At 41.1% G+C, this 20,417-nt stretch overlaps 1 protein-coding gene across 2 annotated transcripts in view; it reads left to right on the top strand.

Annotated features, from left to right (window-relative positions):
* Positions 1-20,417, top strand: part of LOC139562604 (AT-rich interactive domain-containing protein 5B-like) — a 63,750-nt gene that overhangs the window by 20,291 nt on the left and 23,042 nt on the right. The window contains exon 1 of one of the 2 annotated variants that reach the window (XM_071380420.1): positions 6,570-6,694. The exons of the other annotated variant lie outside the window; for it this stretch is intronic. Within the exon in view, the coding sequence (XP_071236521.1) occupies positions 6,577-6,694 (118 nt within the window). The 5' untranslated portion in view covers positions 6,570-6,576. Of the gene's footprint in view, positions 1-6,569; positions 6,695-20,417 lie in introns of those variants that run through there. 2 annotated transcript variants of the gene reach the window in all.

Consider the following 20,417-nt stretch of genomic DNA (forward strand, 5'->3'; position numbering starts at 1 on the left):
ATATATACAAAAGTATATGGACACCCCTTCAAATTAGTGGATTCGGCTATTTCAGCCACACCCGTTGCTGACAGGTGTATAATATCGAGCACACAGCCATGCAATCTCCATAAACAAACATTGGCAGTAGAATGGCCTTACTGAAGAGCTCAGTGACTTTGCAACAAGTCAGTTCATCAAATTTCTGCCCTGCTAGAGCTGCCCTGGTTAACTGTAAGTGCTGTTATTGTGAAGTGGAACAGTCTAGGAGCTGTGTGGCCTACCGTGAAGTGGTAGGCCACACGAGCTCACAAAATGGGACCGCCGAGTACTGAAGCGCTAAGCGCGTAAAAATCATCTGTCCTCGGTTGCAATACTCACTATCGAGTTCCAAACTGCCTCTGGAAGCAACGTCAGCACGATAACTGTTTGTTGGGAGCTTCATGAAATGTGTTTCCATGGCCGAGCAGCCGCACACAAGCCTAAGATCACCATGCACAATGCCAAGCGTTGGCTGGAGGGATGTAAAGCTCGTCGCCATTGGACTCTGGAGTATCTGGCAGTCCGACGGACGAATCAAGGTTTGGCGGATGCCAGGAGAACGCTATCTGCCTGAATACCTAGTGTCAACTGTAAAGTTTGGTGGATGAGGAATAATGGTCTTGGGCAATTTTTCATAGTTCGGGCTAAGCCCCTTAGTTCCAGTTAAGAGAAATCTTAACGCTGCAGCATAAAATTACATTCTATAGGATCTGTGCTTCCAAATTTGTGGCAACAATTTGGGGGAGGCCCTTTTCTGTTTCAGCATGACAATGCGCCCGTGCACAAAGCGAGGTCCATACAGAAATGGTTTGTCGAGATTGGTGTGGAAGAACTTGACTGACCTGCCCAGAGCCCTGACCTCAACCACATCGAACACCTTTGGGATGAATTAGAACGCCGACTGGGAGCCAGACCTAATCGCCCAACATCAGTGCCCGACCTCACTAATACACTTGTGGCCCATGATTTTGAAATGAGATGTTCGACGAGCACGGTCATGTAGTGTAGTTATAACAGTTATTCAACAATCCCTTGAAAATGGCACATAGTTGTCAATGGTTTTAGTGAACCCCCAGCAGCCAAATCTAACGCTCTGCACCATATTGTGACATTTTATTGATAACGACCTATAGACCAATAAGAAAGAGTTCCAAACCTCTCTACCAATAACGTCTAGTTTTCAGTTTTTCCTTCCCCACTCAGACCACTCGCAGATTTTCCTAGTTAAATTCTTGCTCGAGAAATTGATCTTTGCTAAAAAGCTGCTTTTGTTTCTTTTTGACCATTTTCATTTAAAACAATCACAGTAAGGTACATAATTGATTTGATATTGAGATAAAAACGGCTGCCTTTAACCCATTCTTTTTATAGCTTAAGGACCTTTTGAATTTTAGCTTAACTCACTGTAATTGTGGATTAGGTAAACATTTTTGGAGAGATTGTCTGTGTGGGTAATTTAATTTTAAAAGAGAAATGAGGAGGTGAGGGGAAACTGTTTTATGCGTAGGAAAATCTGGTATGAATGAATAGCAAGCTCACATTCTCCTGCTGCTCACACTGTTGGCTCATTGTGCCAGCACATGTAAGTGTCACACCGCATTCAGGCACAAGTCTTTTTCACTCTCTGACTGAAGTGTCATTACGTAAACACCACTTCTTTCAGTACGCCACATTAATGTGTGTTTCATTCGTGTTAGGAAACATTAAAATCACCCATGTTTAATCCAGATTTCTATTAGGTCAAGTGCCAGGGGCAGTGAATAATGGGCCGTTGTTAAAGCTAGAAGTGACTGGAAACGATTGTATTTATGCTTTTCCAATGCTAATCCTGACCTTTAACATTGGCCAAGTCTTTTTCTAGCGTTGCTAGCATTGCCCATTTAACAGACGTTCTTTTTTTATTCAAGTGAATTGACAGCCACCTCACGGTGTGTGGACAGAATGTCATTTGTGTCACTGCAGAACTACTGGAACACTGCTAATAATTAAAATGCTGCTATCTAGAGAGGACCAAGGAGTGCCACTGTCATTTAGAGAACGTTAAGGGTTTATTTTGGTTACTCAAGGCCCGTGTAATAGCAGGGCAGCTTGACATGATGTCACTTAGTATCATGTACTTACTTCCTATTTCCATATTCATGTAGCCTCATTTCTACCAAACTTTGGAGAGGATGATGACAATGTGACTATTGCATATTATTATCATATTTTCTGTGAACATACTCTTCTGTACAACCACACAGATATGACGGAAGAAAAATTTGTCATTACATAACATAGTCTACAAAGAAAGATTTGAAGAAATGTTAGCGTTCCAAGACATTTCCTCTGGGAGATAGTTAGAGGCAGTAAGATTGACTTTGCTCTGTGGGAATCATACTAAAATTGTAATTCTGTGGTTGGAATATGCTGTGAGAGAACATGTTGTCTTGAACATTGGTATAATTACATGCCTGGCAACAGTGGAACCATGCGTTGAGAATATTGTGAGACAAGTTCTTATTTTCCTGCGAAAAAGTAATAATGTTGCTTACTCTCCCTGCCCCCACCTCTGAGAAACATAATACCCATTGCTTAAATAAACAGTGTTTTGAAAGCTGATGAGGTACTTATGTTTGAGGTGAAACTACAGGCTCATTCGTTCGTTTAGTCTTTTATTCAAACTGCTATGTCTGGGAAGGAGATAAAATCTATATGTTTTTGTGAAAAAAAAATTGTTATTTTTTGCCTGTTTGAAATGTTTCCGCTCAGATTTGGGGTTTTATGTTTATTAAAGTGGAACATTTTCTGGAATCCATCTGAATCCTTTTAGTAATCCTCGGGGGGGAAAGATTTATTGCTGGATATTAATGCTACCCAGATGCATAGATCCTAAAGAGATTCTATTTTTATCGTATTGTGAAATGAAGGGCACTCGCTCTGGAGTGTAAACTTTGTAAATGTTCCTGTAAAAGCACTGTAGCATGGCCAGGATGAGAGCAGAATATAAACACACTGATAAAGGAGTGATTTCTTTTGTGTGCCTGTGTCACTCCCCTCCACTGAATCCCAGTAGAGCTGGAGATTGTCTAAGACAGGCCCATTTTTATCCTGCTAAACTGTTAACATGTGCTCCCCTATAGATTGGAAGAATTCCTGCTCTGAAACCTTTCTTCTAAAGCTAAAATCAGGCTATATAGCTGCCACTGTTTTAATATATTTGGGTAATCATAGGTATGTAATTTTCTTATCTTTCTGAACCTCCCATCAATTCGGAATTGTGTTTACCATGGTCATGCATTTTTTATCATCCATATGCCATATCATTGAAACATTAGATTAAGGATTTAATAAGCATGTGAAAAAAAATGTTTCATGTTAGGAAGAATCTCACATTGGTACTGAACTAAAAGCATTTTCAGTCCACTGATAGCATGACTGTGTGGCGAAGCATAATATCCCTTGTTTTGTATCCTAATCAGAAACAAGCTGCCCAGATGCACATTATTACAGGCCTTTTGTCTGTACATTAAACAGCCTGGAGGTAGGATTTATCTGGACAGAGAGAGGAAGGAGAGGACTTTCACAGGCTTTTGAAGTTGCTTAATTCCTACACAACACATCGTATAGAGGTTGTGGAGTAGCATGCTGGGGACTGGAGTCAATGAGTCACGAGGGATGATATTACACACCCTTGAAGTTTGTATTTTAAATGGGAAGTTTGAGTGAAAATAAGGCCACATGCAAAAATGGATGAACTTCCCCTTAGTGCGTTGTGTGGGCAGTCTTTTGCTCCTATCATATTTGCAGGTAGAGGAATGTTGGTATTTTTGAACATCGTTTATGAGTATTGTAAATAGCATCACTCTTACTAACACTTCTTCCTCATCACGGTACAATGAAGAAGGAAGGCATCTGTGTTATTCAGCGAGGGAAACATCTCACTATCTCTCAGAGGAATAAATTACCCTACAAACAGACAATAGGTAGTGGAAAAGCATGCCCTGACCTATTTGAAATGAGTATACATGTATTATTTATCACCACCACAGTTTAATGCTCAAAGATTTTACATGACAAAGTCGTCACAATAGCTCTTTGGTTAACTCAATCCCATCAAATGTAACTGGAGCGTAATCTATTGGAATGCATTATGGTTTATTGATGTATGGGTGTGTTTATTCATGCATTCATTTATTTATAGGTCGCTGTGATTTCTCCTTTCTCGGTAATGAATAGCATAAGTCTTGAGCTCCTCCACTGCTGGGTAGTTATATATGAAACAGATTCTTTGATTTTTAAAAGCCCCAGCCAGACCCATTTCGTTTTTGTTTCACTCTGTCAATATCAATAATCTGGAAACGTTTGAAGGTTAGCCCGTTTTTAGCAAATCCCACATTACGTAATTTTGTCTGTTTTACATTCGCTCTCACAGAAAGACATGCCGTATTTGGGACAGCCCCTTTGTGTGTTGTTAGGCTTGACTTTCATCCTTAAAAGGGATTTTCTTCTCTCTAAACAATAGCCATTTAGTGACACTGCCAACTCATAGGCACAAGGCAAATCTGAACTCTACTGTATGTAAACTGCTCAGATATATATTTTTAGAACATGACACTATTAATGTATTTGTTTGATATTTTCCTCCTTTTTGACAACAGAGCAACACTTGTATCTTTCTTAATGGAACAGGGCAGAGGAGATGTATGGTGGGGTGGGGACAGAGCGTTTGGTGTGTTCAAATCACACACTGTGACTGGATCTAAATGGAGCACGGGGATGTTGTCAAGTTTTTTCGAGGTCAGAGTTCAGATCATTCCTTACTCTGCTTGTCAGCTTGGTTGTGGTTTAAAGCTGGCAGAGTTTGGAGAATGATGTCTGTTAATGAGTCCCAATGGCACGCTGCAAAGATCATGAGTGTATCACATGAGGAGGAAAGTGGACAGCGAGAATGAAAGGCAGAGGGAAAAATGTAGTGTGCTTAAGTAAAATTCTGATTTATATATGCATAATTTTAAAAGAGCAGGATTAAAGAATGCTCGTTGAACTGTATGTTTAAGTTAAATGTATGGTATTGTACATGTGAGAATGGCAAAGGGGCAATTTAATGCTTGAGTGTACTTTGAGTGTATTAGTGTACACTCAAGCACTGCTACTTTATGAGTTTGCTCAGCACAATCACACACATTCACACCCTCTATCACACTCCACCCAATGAAAATGATTTCATAATCCTCACCATAATAAACGTCTTTGAACAGTTTAATTGGCTCTTCCTGGAATCACTCCGTTTCACTTCATTTGATCTGATGAAAGAGTAATGTTCCCTTCCCAAGGGGTGCATAGACAACACTGCACAAATAAAGCTGCAGTGGCAAATGACAGCAATAATAAACAAGGCAAATTCATACGCACTTCTGATCATCTTAGCTCAAATTGCTTTTGTTTATTAGCTAATCATGTTAATTAGCGGATCTTGTTTAAAGTGAATTTCATATTTATTCCAGGAGGATGAAAGACCATGGTTATTCGGTATAAGTGATGTATCAGAGGGTTGTTGGGTAAGATGTGACACAAATGTTATTTTCACACAACATTTTAAAATGACATACAGTAGACACTGTGCTATCTAAGAAGGTATTTTGAGCCTTTGTGACATAGAAAGTAGGTCTACACGAAGACATGTATTATATGTAAAGTTGAAACAGAGGGACAGAGACATGGACAACAAAAAAGAGTATTGGTCTTTGCAGGGGAACATAATAAACCTTAGGGCCATTATTAAACAACATCCAGATATTACAGACGTGTCTTCAGCTGTATCAGGAGCTTCGAGGGCTGTTAACTTTAACCCTGTGGTTAAATAAAATAAAGATGTTTTATTGTCACACACTGGATAGGTGCAGTGAAATGTGTGGTTTTACAGGGTATCCCAACCAGATGGAATAGTAGTGGACATAAAGGAAGTGTGTATGCCCTCTTAAAGGAAAGATTCACCCACTTTGAATGTTATATAATTTTTTGGCATCTCCGAGTGATGTTCTACACTCTTAGAAAAAAGGGTGTTATCTAGAACCTAAAATGGTTCTTTGGCTGCCCCTCTAGGAGAACCCTTTGAAAAACAATTTTTGGTTCAAGGTAGAAACCTTTTGGGTTCCATGAAGATCCCTTTCTACAGAGGGTTCTACATGAAACCAAAAAGGATTCTACCTGAAACCAAAAAAGGGTTCTACCTGGAACCAAAAAGGGTCCTCCTATGGGGACAGCCGAAGAACCCTTTTGGAACCCTTTTTTCTAAGAGTGTATTGAGTCAACTATCTTTTCATATGTATCTGAGCTCTTGCTGTTCATGCAGGCAGAAATACAGTCGGTATGACGTAGCATTGTGTAAAAGACGCTCTCACTACACTGGAAGGTAATAGGAAGATTACTTTAAGATCGCAAAAACGTCTATCATACAGGTCAGATTTGAATACTGTCTGATGTCATAATGCAGGAGGTCTTCTCTCGAATGAGCCATTGATCATATTTTTTTTTATTTTTTTTTATTTTTTTTAGATATTCCTACCTCGAGATATGTGTAATTTAACAGAAGGTCAACCAGATTTGTCCTCTTCAGTCCAGGGTGCATTGCATGGTGCTGTTGCAAACGTCAGACTCCAATGCGAAGCACACAATCTGCAGGTGGAACATGGTGAGATTGTAGACTCCTAAATTGATAGTGCAGTTTGTTTAGGCGATTTTACAGCTAACTAGCTACTTCACATGCTGCTATTGACTTTCGTATTATTGTGTGTAGCTACGTTTGCTAGCCAGCCATCTCCATACTCCCAGTCGGTATTAGATAGAAAGTCACGGCTCAGGCCGCCTGTGGGGAAAACAACCTGTGGTTACCTAGGTTTCCCTCAGTGGCTCACAGCAAAAACGTAACCTTTTTCAAACGCAATTTTCTTGTTGTCTGCTTGTTTTAGTCAATTACAAAACTACATTGAAGAAAAGTACAACATGTCTAAAGATGACTTTTCAACATTGCCTGCTCCCAAGCGTTCTCACTACTTGGAAAAACGTTATATTGTAGGGCTTCCCTCATGCCCCTTTTCATGACGGTGCTAGCAGCCATGTGAGTGAGTGCTAACTAGCTACCGACTGGAACAATAAGCTAGCCAACACCAACAACACAAACAGACTATACAGCTACAACTAGTGAATGGAGTTACAAACGGACTGTACTAAACAAGTTAAATACCTTACCAGTGATGAAATGTTTTCCACACACATAGAGCTATAGTTACGTGTAGCCTACTTGGACACCGAGTCCCCACAATTTCCCACTAACCCACACCAAATAGCCTGAAGCCACAGGGCTCTTCTCGCAGGCTATATCTCCCTACGTGGGTGCATTGCGAACCATAGGTCGGGATTTCTGACCTGGTTACATGTACATCGAACAACACAGCAGCTTTTCGGCATGTTTTGTTTTTTCTGTATAACTAAAAATGTACTACAAAGTTGGCTCTTTTACACTGGGGTCAATGTGAAAGAATGTTTGTTTTCCCCAATTTGTGGGCCGGTCAAGGGGAAATCCTTATTATTACTGAATATCAACTTGGAGTATAGAGTTAGGAATTAGAATACTAGAATGGACAAGAACCGTCATATGATGGGATAAGTCAGCCATTTTGGTCAGGGAGTTGGTCAACCATGGTTTGCCAGTGCTGTGATAAGATATTGTGTAAAATAATGAATTTGGAGAATTATCTGCAATGCATGTTTGTTAGTTTGCTACAATGCAATCAATCAACAGCCATACACTGGCTGAAATCAGTTGATGACAGGACTTAGACAAGTTGTAAATGCAACAAGTGCTATATTGTATCATATAATTTTTATTTTATTTATTTTTATTTCACCTTTATTTAACCAGGTAAGCTAGTTGAGAACAAGTTCTCATTTACAACTGCGACCTGGCCAAGATAAGGCAAAGCAGTGCGACACAAACAACAACACAGAGTTACACATGGAATAAACAAGCGTACAGTCAATAACACAATAGAGGAAAAAAAAGAAAGTGTATATACAGTGTGTGCAAATGGCGTGAGGAGGTAAGGCAATAAATAGGCCATAGTAGCGAAGTAATTACAATTTAGCAAATTAACACTGGAGTGATAGATGAGCAGATGGTGATGTGCAAGTAGAAATACTGGTGTGCAAAAGAGCAGAAAAGTAAATTAAAAACAATATGGGGATGAGGTAGGTAGATTGGGTGGGCTATTTACAGATGGGCTATGTACAGCTGCAGCGATCGGTTAGCTGCACAGATAGCTGTGGTTTAAAGTTAGTGAGGGAACTATAAGTCTCCGGCTTCTGCGATTTTTGCAATTTGTTCCAGTCATTGGCAGCTGAGAACTGGAAGGAAAGGCGGCCAAAGCAGGTGTTGGCTTTGGGGATGACCAGTGAAATATACCTGCTGGAGTGCATGCTACGGGTGGGTGTTGCTATGGTGACCCGTGAGCTGAGATAAGGTGGAGCTTTACCGAGCAAAGACTTATAGATGACCTGGAGCCAGTGGGTTTGGCGATAAATATATAGCGAGGACCAGCCAACGAGAGCATACAGGTCGCAATGGTGGGTAGTATATGGGGCTTTGGTGACAAAATGGATGGCACTGTGATAGACTGCATCCAATTTGCTGAGTAGAGTGTTAGAGGCTATTTTGTAAATGACATCACCGAAGTCAAGGATCGGCAGGATAGTTCGTTTTACGAGGGTATGTTTGGCAGCATGAGAGAAGGAGGCTTTGTTGCGAAATAGGAAGCCGATTCTAGATTTAATTTTGGATTGGAGATGTTTAATATGAGTCTGGAAGGAGAGTTTACAGTCTAGCCAGACACCTAGGAATTTGTAGTTGTCCACATATTTTAAGTCAGAACCGTCCAGAGTAGTGATGCTAGTCGGGCGGGTGGGTGCGGGCAGCGAACGGTTGAAAAGCATGCATTTGGTTTTACTAGCATTTAAGAGCAGTTGGAGGCCACGGAAGGAGTGTTGTATGGCATTGAAGCTCGTTTGGAGGTTAGTTAACAGTGTCCAAAAAAGGGCCAAATGTATACAGAATGGTGTCGTCTGCGTAGAGGTGGATCAGGGAATCACCCGCAGCAAGAGCGACATCATTGATGTATACAGAGAAGAGAGTCGGCCCGAGAATTGAACCCTGTGGCACCCCCATAGAGACTGCCAGAGGTCCGGAAAACAAGCCCTCTGATTTGACACATTGAACTCTGTCTGAGAAGTAGTTGGTGAACCAGGCGAGGCAGTCATTTGAGAAACCAAGGCTGTTGAGTCTGCCGATAAGAACACAGTGATTGACAGTCGAAAGCTTTGGCCAGGTTGATGAAGACGGCTGCACAGTACTGTTTTTTATCGATGGAGGTTTTGATATCTTTTAGTACCTTGAGCGTGGCTGAGGTGCACCCGTGACTAGCTCAAAAACCGGATTGCACAGCGGAGAAGGTATGGTGGGATTCGAGATGGTCAGTGATCTGTTTATTAACTTGGCTTTCGAAGACTTTAGAAAGGCAGGGCAGGATGGATATGGGTCTATAACAGTTTGGGTCTAGAGTGTCACCCCCTTTGAAGAGGGGGATGACCGCGGCCGCATTCCAGTCTTTAGGGATCTCAGACAATATGAAAGAGAGGTTGAACAGACTGGTAATAGAGGTAGTAACAAAACAATGATAACTATCCTAAACAACAGTGTACAAGGCATATTGACATTTGAGAGAGACATAAAGCGAGGCATAAAGCAATCACAGGTGTTGATTGGGAGAGACAACAACAGCTAATCAGCTAAGACAGGTAAAATGGCGATGAATGGGCAGAGAGGGTCGGTTAACTACACACAGGGCCTGAGTTCGAGGCTGGGGCTGACAGATAAACAAAAAATAAACAAAATGGAGTACCGTGATTAATGAACAGTCCAGCAGGCATCAGCTATGTAGCCAAGTGATCATAGGGTCCAGTGAACAGCAATAGATGGAACAGGGAAGCCGCAGGGTAGTTGTTACTACGCTAGCACGCAGGAGACACAGCGTTTAAAGTTAGCAGGCCGGGGTAAGTAGAAGCGTCTGGTCCGACATCCGGCAAAGCCCGGGTGAGGGCACAGAGGATGGAGTTACGTCGGCGGACCAGTAGTGGTGGTACGGCGGGGCGCCGTGTCGACAAAGGGTTCTGGGCCAGATGGCGAAAGAGGTATTGTAGTTTGCTAGTCGGGAGATGCGCCTGGCTCGTGGCTAACTGGTGCTAGCTTCGGGGCAGGGGCATTAGCCACTATAGCCACTCGTTAACAGCTAGCTAGCAGCGATGATCCGATGCAAAGGTCCAGAGCTTACGGCAAGGATCCGGTGGAGTAGTGGATTCTAGCCATGTTGTAGTAGAGTCCGGGAGGCATCGGCTGAATAGCCGAGTGATCACAGAGTAGGCCGGGAGGTGGGCCTGGCTCAGGGCTCGCTTCGGGGCTGGGTCACTCGGTGGCAGCTAGCTAGCTGTGATGATCAGGAGTAATGGTCCAGGGCTTACGGCAGGAATCTGGCGTTGTAGTGGAGAAAACAGTCCGATACTGGCAGGCTGGCAAGTATTATCCAGGCTAAAACAAACGGCTGGTGTCTGTGCAGAAGGTAAAGGCCGCTAGCAGTGGCTAACAATGACTAAATGGCTAGTAGCTAATTAGCTGGTTAGCTTCTGATGGCTAGCTTCTGATGGAGGTTCTGGCTATAAGGTCTAAAAAATAGCGGATCCGTGTCACATTGGGTGAGGCGGGTTACCGGAAGGTATATTTAATTTTAAAATGGAAAAGAGATTGAAAATAAATTGAAATATATACAAAAAATACGAAAAATACAAAAAGTAAGTGAGAGGACGTTTAATATCACTCACAGCTTTCCAAGAAATTTATTAACTTTTATTTATTCAGGATAGCCCAATTGAGACCAGGGTTTCATTCCTAATGGTGCCCTGAGTACAAAATAAGGCTTACATTTCCCCCCATTCTGGAACCTTGAGGGTTTATGACAGGGTTTCCTAACTGGCGGTCTTTATTCGGTTTTATTTGTCCCCCCCCCCCCCCCCCCAAGTTTTCTGTGCAAAACAAAAATGTAAGGAAGGTTGGAAATTATTATGTTTTAGTCAAATATTTGATCTGTTTGGGATTATTGCCGTCAATTTGCAGTCTACAAATGATTTGCAATTATGTTTTCCGGCCCCCCAACCATCCGCTCAATAAAAAAATAACCCGCGGCTGAATCTAGTTGATGATCCCTGGTTTATGACATAGCTCCTCTAGTAATTTAATATGTCGTTATCAATAAAATGTCACAATATGATGCATAGTGTTCAATTTGGCTGCTGGGAGGCAAGGAGACACCCAGCTCCACCAAAACCATTGACAAGGGATTGTTAAATAAATGTTATAACTAGAGCATAGTCAGAACAACACAGTTCAGATTATTTCACATTTAAAATCTCGATCATCAGAGTTATACAGAAAGTAACTGCATGCTTTTCATGATCAGTAAACATCAATTAATCATGTCATTTCAGATACTTGAGGGTAGCATATCCATTTGGCATGTAGCTAGCTAGATAGCAATATGTGTTATTTAGCTTGCTTCATCAGAGATTATGCTTTTGGAAAGAGCCTGACATTGTCAAAGTTTTCATCGACCTGGCCAAGGCTTTCGACTCTGTCAATCACTGTATTCTTATCGGCAGACTCAACAGCCTTGGTTTCTCTAATGACTGCCTCACCTGGTTCACTAACTACTTCTCAGATAGAGTTCAGTGTGTGAAATCGGAGGGTCTGTTGTCCGGACCTCTGGCAGTCTCTATGGGGGTGCCACAGGGTTCAATTCTCGGGCCGACTCTTTTTCTCTGTATATCTCAATGATGTCGCTCTTGCTGCGGGTGATTCTTTGATCCACCTCTACGCAGACGACACCATTCTGTATACATCTGGCCCTTCTTTGGACACTGTGTTAACAAACCTCCAAACAAGCTTCAATGCCATACTACACTCCTTCCATGGCCTCCAACTGCTCTTAAATGCTAGTAAAACTAAATGCATGCTCTTCAAGCGATCACTGCCCGCACTCGCCCGCCTGCCTAGCATCACTACTCTGGACGACGGTTCTGAATATGTGGGCAACTATACATACCTAGGTGTCTGGCTAGACTGTAAACTCTCCTTCCAGACTCACGTTAAGCATCTCCAATAGGAAGTTAAATCTAGAATCGGCTTCCTATTCCGCAACAAAGCCTCCTTCACTCATGCTGCCAAACATACCCTCGTAAAATGGACTATCCTGCCGATCCTTGATGTCATTTACAAAATAGCCTCCAACACTCTACTCAGCAAATTTGATGCAGTCTATCACAGTGCCATCCGTTTTGTCACCAAAGCCCCATATACTACCCACCATTGCGACCTTTATGCATATTTATCGCCAAACCCACTGTCCCCAGGTCATCTATAAGTCTTTGCTAGGTAAAGCTCCGCCCTTATCTCAACTCACTGGTCACCATAGCAACACCCACCCGTAGCACACGCTCCAGCAGGTATATTTCACTGGTCATCCCCAAAACCAACACCTCCTTTGTTCGCCTTTCCTTCCAGTTCTCTGCTGCCAATGACTGGAACGAATTGCAAAAATCACTGAAGCCGGAGACTTATAGTTCCCTCACTAACTTCAAGCATCGGTTGTCAGAGCAGCTTACCGATCGCTGCAGCTGTACACAGCCCATCTGTAAATAGCCCATCCAACCAACTACCTACCTCATCCCCATATTTGTTTTAGTTTTTTTCTGCTATTTTGCACACCAGTAATTCTACTTGCACATCCTCATCTGCACATCTATCACTCCAGTGTTAATTGCTAAATTGTAATTACTCGCCTTTATGGTCTATTTATTGCCTTACGTCCTTGCTTCATTTGCACACACTGTATACAGATTTTCTATTGTGTTATTGATTGTACGTTTGTTTATCCCATGTGTAACTCTGTGTTGTTGTTTTTGTTGTACTGCTTTGCTTTATCTTGGCTAGGTCGCAGTTGTAAATGAGAACTTGTTCTTTTCACCTACCTGGTGAAATAAAGGTGAAAAAAAAAATATATATATATAGCCTATCATGTCTGTCAGCAGCAATTAACCTAAACCACTCATACTTTAATAGTTCACTTTTAGTTTATACAGTGGGGCAAAAAAGTATTTAGTCAGCCACCAATTGTGCAAGTTCTCCCACTTAAAAAGGTGAGAGGCATGTAATTTTCATCATAGGTACACTTCAACTATGACAGACAAAATGAGAAAAAAAATCCAGAAAATCACATTGTAGGATTTTTAATGAATTTATTGGCAAATTATGGTGGAAAATAAGTATTTGGTCAATAACAAAAGTTTATCTCAATACTTTGTTATATACCCTTTGTTGGCAATGACAGAGGTCAAACGTTTTCTGTAAGTCTTCACAAGGTTTTCACACACTGTTGCTGGTATTTTGGCCCATTCCTCCATGCAGATCTCCTCTAGAGCAGTGATGTTTTGGGGCTGTTGCTGGGCAACACGGACTTTCAACTCCCTACATAGATTTTCTATGGGGTTGAGATCTGGAGACTGGCTAGGCCACTCCAGGACCTTGAAATGCTTCTTACGAAGCCACTCCTTCGTTGCCCGGGTGGTGTGTTTGGGATCATTGTCATGCTGAAAGACCCAGCCACGTTTCATCTTCAATGCCCTTGCTGATGGAAGGAGGTTTTCACTCAGAATCTCACGATACATGGCCCCATTCATTCTTTCCTTTACACGGATCAGTCGTCCTGGTCCCTTTGCAGAAAAACAGCCCCAAAGCATTTTGTTTCCACCCCCATGCTTCACAGTAGGTATGGTGTTCTTTGGGTGCAACTCAGCATTCTTTGTCCTCCAAACATGACGAGTTGAGTTTTTACCAAAAAGTTATATTTTGGTTTCATCTGACCATATGACATTCTCCCAATCTTCTTCTGGATCATCCAAATGCTCTCTAGCAAACTTCAAATGGGCCTGGACATGTACTGGCTTAAGCAGGGGGACACGTCTGGCACTGCAGGATTTGAGTCCCTGGCGGCATAGTGTGTTACTGATGGTAGGCTTTGTTACTTTGGTCCCAGCTCTCTGCAGGTCATTCACTAGGTCCCCCCGTGTGGTTCTGTGATTTTTGCTCACCGTTCTTGTGATCATTTTGACCCCACGGGGTGAGATCTTGTGTGGAGCCCCAGATCGAGGGAGATTATCAGTGGTCTTGTATGTCTTCCATTTCCTAATAATTGCTCCCACAGTTGATTTCTTCAAACCAAGCTGCTTACCTATTGCAGATTCAGTCTTCCCAGCCTGGTGCAGGTCTACAATTTTGTTTCTGGTGTCCTTTGACAGCTCTTTGGTCTTGGCCATAGTGGAGTTTGGAGTGTGACTGTTTGAGGTTGTGGACAGGTGTCTTTTATACTGATAACAAGTTCAAACAGGTGCCATTAATACAGGTAACGAGTGGTGGACAGAGGAGCCTCTTAAAGAAGAAGTTACAGGTCTGTGAGAGCCAGAAATCTTGCTTGTTTGTAGGTGACCAAATACTTATTTTCCACCATAATTTGCAAATAAATTCATTAAAAATCCTACAATGTGATTTTCTGGATTTTTTCCCCCTCATTTTGTCTGTCATAATTGAAGTGTACCTATGATGAAAATTACAGGGCTCTCTCATCTTTTTAAGTGGGAGAACTTGCACAATTGGTGTCTGACTAAATACTTTTTTGCCCCACTGTATCACTCAAATATCCAATTAATGGTGGCCAATATTTAGAGATATCGTGAATCAACCCTCACATATCTGATGTTTAATGATCATGTTGACTTTGATGCATGCAGTTACTTGCTGTATAACTCTGATGATAGAGCTTAATGTGCGCAAATGTTTTGCATGGAATAATCAGAAATGTGTAGTTCTGACTATGCTCTTCAAGATCGAGGTGATGATATTACAACCAAATAGTTACCATTACAACCAAATAGTTACCATTACAACCAAATAGTTACCATTACAACCAAATAGTTACCATTACAACCAAATAGTTACCATTACAACCAAATAGTTACCATTACAACCAAATAGTTAACATTACAACCAAATAGTTACCATTACAACCAAATAGTTACCATTGCAACCAAATAGTTAACATTACAACCAAATAGTTATCATTACAACCAAATAGTTACCAATTATTTGCCAATCCCTTGCAAACGGCACCTAGTTGTCAATGGATTTAGCAAAGCTGGGGGTCTCCTTGCACCCCCAGCAGGCAAATCGAACACTCTGTACCTTATTGTGACATTTTGTTGATAACAACCTATAGGATCTCTATGGCCAGAGCATAGAGATAGCATTGCATTGTGGGTTGTGTAGTCAACTTGAACTGCAACAGATTTCCGATTTCCACAAAGATTTTCACGTTGCTACCAACCTTACAATGCCAAAATTAAACATTTGTTCACAAAAAATATTGTTTTCACATATTAGTGTTATTTAACACTGTTCATTATAGGAATTACTGGTTTTGGGTGGATTTTTCCTTTAAGGACAATGTAGTTAAATGCTGGCAGTTAAATGCTGCGTTCACCTGTGAGGTAGGGAAGAAAGAGGCTGAACTGAAAAGGGACTATTTCATTTCCTGTAAACATACATGCTGCGATGTGGGCCTGTTGCCATGGGGACTGGGGTCCAGGCAACCTGCTGTTTTGACTGGATTTTGATGATGATTGATAATTACTACCTGGCATTTGGTCCCCATCTTCATAAACATATGGCTAGATTTGCCCTCCACGTTATATCTGGCAAATTGTTCCCTTTGATAATAGGTTTTTAATGTTCCACAGTTGACGTTTGTTGGGCATAGCAATCATTTTCTCATGTAATTATATTTGCTGCGTGCGGTTATACAATCCCAGAAATAGAATCGATTTCACATTGAATTTATGTGACCTATCCAGGATGGTGGCAGAATTTAATTTACAAATTCTTGTGACAAACAAAAGGATAGAGGGTGTTGTGTCGGTTGTCTCATATTGAAATTTGAGCATTTGAAAATGGCTATTGTTGCATTGACTTTTATTGTTATTCAAATTGGGATTTGTTGTATTTTTAATTTCCATAATAAGAGCATTATGATACTCGTTAGCTTACATAAAGAGGCAATTGGAAGCCATCTCAGTATACAGTATTAAGCTCTGAAGGGATAACAAGCTGTAACTTTGTTTAACTACCTAAACGACCCACTGTGCACTTACTAGCATACTTCTGTACTTGTCACACTATATTTCACATCTGAGCTCCTGCAGCATAAGTAAACCACAGAGATGAAAGGAAATCCAAAGGCAAAGCTTTATATGAGTTACAAAGGCTATAGGAATGCCAAAAAAAAAACAGGTTCTGTTAGAGAGATAATGATCACTCATCCTCCCCTGTCAGTCAGTGTACTGAAGGAATCGTCTTTGAGGAAAATGGAAAGGACCACATAATACACAATTTGTTGGAAATTAGGAGGTTGGCTGGGGAATAACATGTGAAACATAATGCCAGAGGATGAGAGAAGATCAAATAAAGATCAAATACATTTTTATAAAATCACAGTGCTGCCCCCATCTCCCTTACTCCTCGCCTCTCTGTGTTACCCTCACTGTGTGACATTTCTAAATGAGAATCAAAGGCAACCTGCATACACTGAGTGTACAAAACATTAAGAACATCTTCCTAATACTAATAATACCCCCAATTCGTCGGGGCATGGACTCCACAAGATTCTGGCCCATGTTGACTACAATGCTTCCCACAGTTGTGTCAAGTTGGCTGGATGTCCTTTGGGTGGTGGACCATTCTTGATACACACAGGAAACTGTTTAGTCTGAAAACCGCAGCACAGTTGCAGTTATTGACAGTCAAACCTATGTGCCTAGCACCTACTACCATACCTCATTCAAAGGTACTTACATATTTTGTCTTGCCCATTCACCCTCTGAAGGGCACACATAAAATTGTCTCAAGGCTTAAAAATCCTTCTTTAACATGTCTCCTCCCGTTCATCTACACTGATTGAAGTGGATTTAACAGGTGACATCAATAAGGGATCATAGCTTTCACCTAGATTCACCTGGTCAGTCGTTGTCATGGAAAGAGCAGGTGTCCTTAATGTTTTGTACGCTCAGTGTATATGGAAGAGAGATATATACTTGTGTAAACATTAGGTTAAGACCTTAAGGCTGGGTGGGTCCCACCTTAGGCTGTTGTTCACTGGGGGATTTAGCTCATTTGTAGAGGTCTGTTTAATCCTAGAGTACATGTAATACTGTGTCCTGACCTGTGTCAGGAGTAGTGAGCTGCCCTCTGTTAGAGCCCCCTTTCAAACACATCAGACTCAGTGACTGTGAAAATGTCACATCAATGGAGCTACCCAGCATGAAAAATATACACAATCAGAAAGTTTGCTTCCAGTAGGGATTTTATGTGCTGTTATTTAAAAAAAGAAAGGTTGTTTGCTGTAGAGTAGTACATATGCTTGAATAATGGGTGAATCATGAATAATTGGTGTTCACTAAAAGTGGAAATAATGGAAATTTAAAAGGATAAATATGTATGCAAATCCTGTCTCTTTCAACCAGCTCTCGCTTCCTCCATCCTAATCTCTTTCTGTCTCTCTTTCTCTGGTTAGTGAGCAGGTAGAACAGTAATCACTAACGAGTGATTGCATGCTAGGCATTATGTGTTGTGTTTCAACGTCCCCAGTGTTCACTGAGAATAAGCAAACCACATTCTTCATTAAATTTAGAATAGCTCTCAGCAACTAAATTATGTATTATGCTGTGGTTGCATTTATATTCTACATGGCCTCTTCACTAACAAATACTTTTTTCTGGGAACCTAACAAATATTCGAGTGTACACGACTATCATGCAACGTCTACAAATAGGGTGAAATACATTTTTAAAAACCTTAATTCCTATAAGATTATAATAATAAATAAACCCTGTATACTGTTTATTTTGACAACTGTGTCATCTAACAATTTCTATTCTTTTGTAAATAGAATGTATATTTTCAATTTTGATGCATCTGATGTTCTGACCATTTTCTCGAAATGACTAGGCATGGAAATAAGCCTGAGGCTACACGAGGGGCGTAGCTCACCTGTCAAATGCCAGAGTGAGAATTATTAGCATGTCAGACAAGTCAGATGCTGACTGCTGTTCATAACTTAATAACACAGATCAAATGTGTTAGTTCACCACATACTAATGTCCTCTCTGAAAAATAAATCGACTTTATGTGGACATTAGCCTTGTTTTGTTGTTCAAATAATACCCTGCACTTTAAGCAACACTGGTGCTCAGAGGGGATTTTCAACCTGAAGGACAAAACATGAAGTTGTTCTGCAACTAACAGGCTTTCTCACTGTGCCTCCCTTCTCTGTCTATGATCTTTGGCCTCATTTGGGTCACAGGGTTGTGAAACTATCTCTTCCTTTTGTTGGGAAGATGTCGGACTTTCAAAAGCATATTTGTACGTCAATGAAATATAGGCCCTCCCCTGATTTAGTTTCATAGTCATGTGGGAATAAAAACAGAGAAGTTGCTATTTTGGACCAAGAAAGTCAAAGTGGCACTTGCGTCAGCATTGCTTCAGTAAAGAGGGCAACTAATTTGTATGTGGTTGTGGATTTATTTCACTGAGTACAGCAGCATTTCACAAGATGTTGTTGCAGCAGCACTATTTTAGCGAGGAAGCATTTTAGTGTTATATTGCACCATCGCTCTACCATTGCCAGCTCAGATTTAAATAGTGTAGTTCAAAACAGGAGCGTACAGTATGTGTATGAAATGTATCATTTCAAGCTATCAAGACATAATCATGGTAGTATTTAGATTGAATGTTATTCAACACTTTTCTACAGTGTTCTTTTTATTCATTGCTGCATATTCTCAGGAAATCTGTCAGATGAATGTCCACTGCTGACGAGTCCTTCAGATCCTGTGGTAGCGCTGTCTATGTGGAACTTCAGAAACCATTCGGAGGTGTCTAAGGGCTTTTTCAAACATGCCGTCCACGGAATGATAATGAAGTTCTAGCCCTTAATTGAATTGGAGAAATTAGACAAGGTACTGTCAGACGTTAAGAGGAGCGTTGGACTGCATCAAAAGATCAAGTTGTCAGCTTGCATCGCTGCTGAATTCCTTGTGACTTTCATGCCTCGGGGGTGCTGTTCATTGACAGAAATGATGGATTTGCCCCAAGGGGTTATTTTATGTCTGCCAATGCCAAGAGAGCAAGCTATTATCCAAGGTAACTTATGTATTCGACCTGCACTCTAAATCTCTGCCACTTTTTACAGCTGGCCATTTAAACAGCTGTGTATTCCTCAAGGGGTTTAAACCAGCAACCTTCATATTCAACCTTAAGTCAGGTCAGTGACCCAAAAAAGGCCAGAGCAGAACTAATGCATGTGTGTTATTGTGAGGGTTCCTTATTTAACTGCCATCAAGGAACATGATCAGTGGCATCCAGGCCCAGAATAATAAAAGGATTCCACACATTTCTCCACTTGACCTTGAGGCTCATTTGAAGTCGATATCCTGAAAGTCTGAAGGGAGCTTTGTGATGTTTTTTTTTAACTAGCACAGATGTCCGCAGATCCATGTCAAACCCATGGCATCAGCTCAAAGACAAATATCTGATGTAGTCAGAGGAGTTAACACACACGATTAGTTCTGCCCCAGAAAAATGGTTTGCGCTATAACCAAATCACACGTTATAAATTGTGAGTGAATTGCATTATCAGTTTCTAAATCAAGTGTCAACCCCCTCAATCCTGGACACACTGCTGTGTAAATCAAACGCACTTCTAAAAGCACTATCTGGAAATCTATGAATCTCAGCCATAGTCATCATAAAGGGCATGTAACCTTTGACTCCCAGTCTTCACATCTGCAGCATTTGACCTGTGAAATGTGCACCGCACATAAAGTGTTTTTACGCGATACGCTCTGAGTTACATGCTCAATGTCATGAGTTTACGGATTGGGTTTCTAAAAAAGGCCCACATCAAGAGGATTATTTAGTCACGTCCCACTGTGCAAAAACTGGTTGATTCAACATTGTTTCCACGTCATTTCAACCCCCAAAATGTATGTGATGACATTGAATCAACATGCAAAAAGCAGTCAACGTAAAGGCATTTCCTATTTTTTTTCACCCAACTTTTAACCCAAATCTAATGACATGGGGATATTTTTTGTTGATTTCACATTGAATTCACAATAGTTGACAACTCAACACAACTAGAGGTTGAACT

The sequence above is a fragment of the Salvelinus alpinus genome, chromosome 32 (assembly GCF_045679555.1).
Source record: "Salvelinus alpinus chromosome 32, SLU_Salpinus.1, whole genome shotgun sequence".
Classification (NCBI taxonomy): domain Eukaryota; kingdom Metazoa; phylum Chordata; class Actinopteri; order Salmoniformes; family Salmonidae; genus Salvelinus; species Salvelinus alpinus.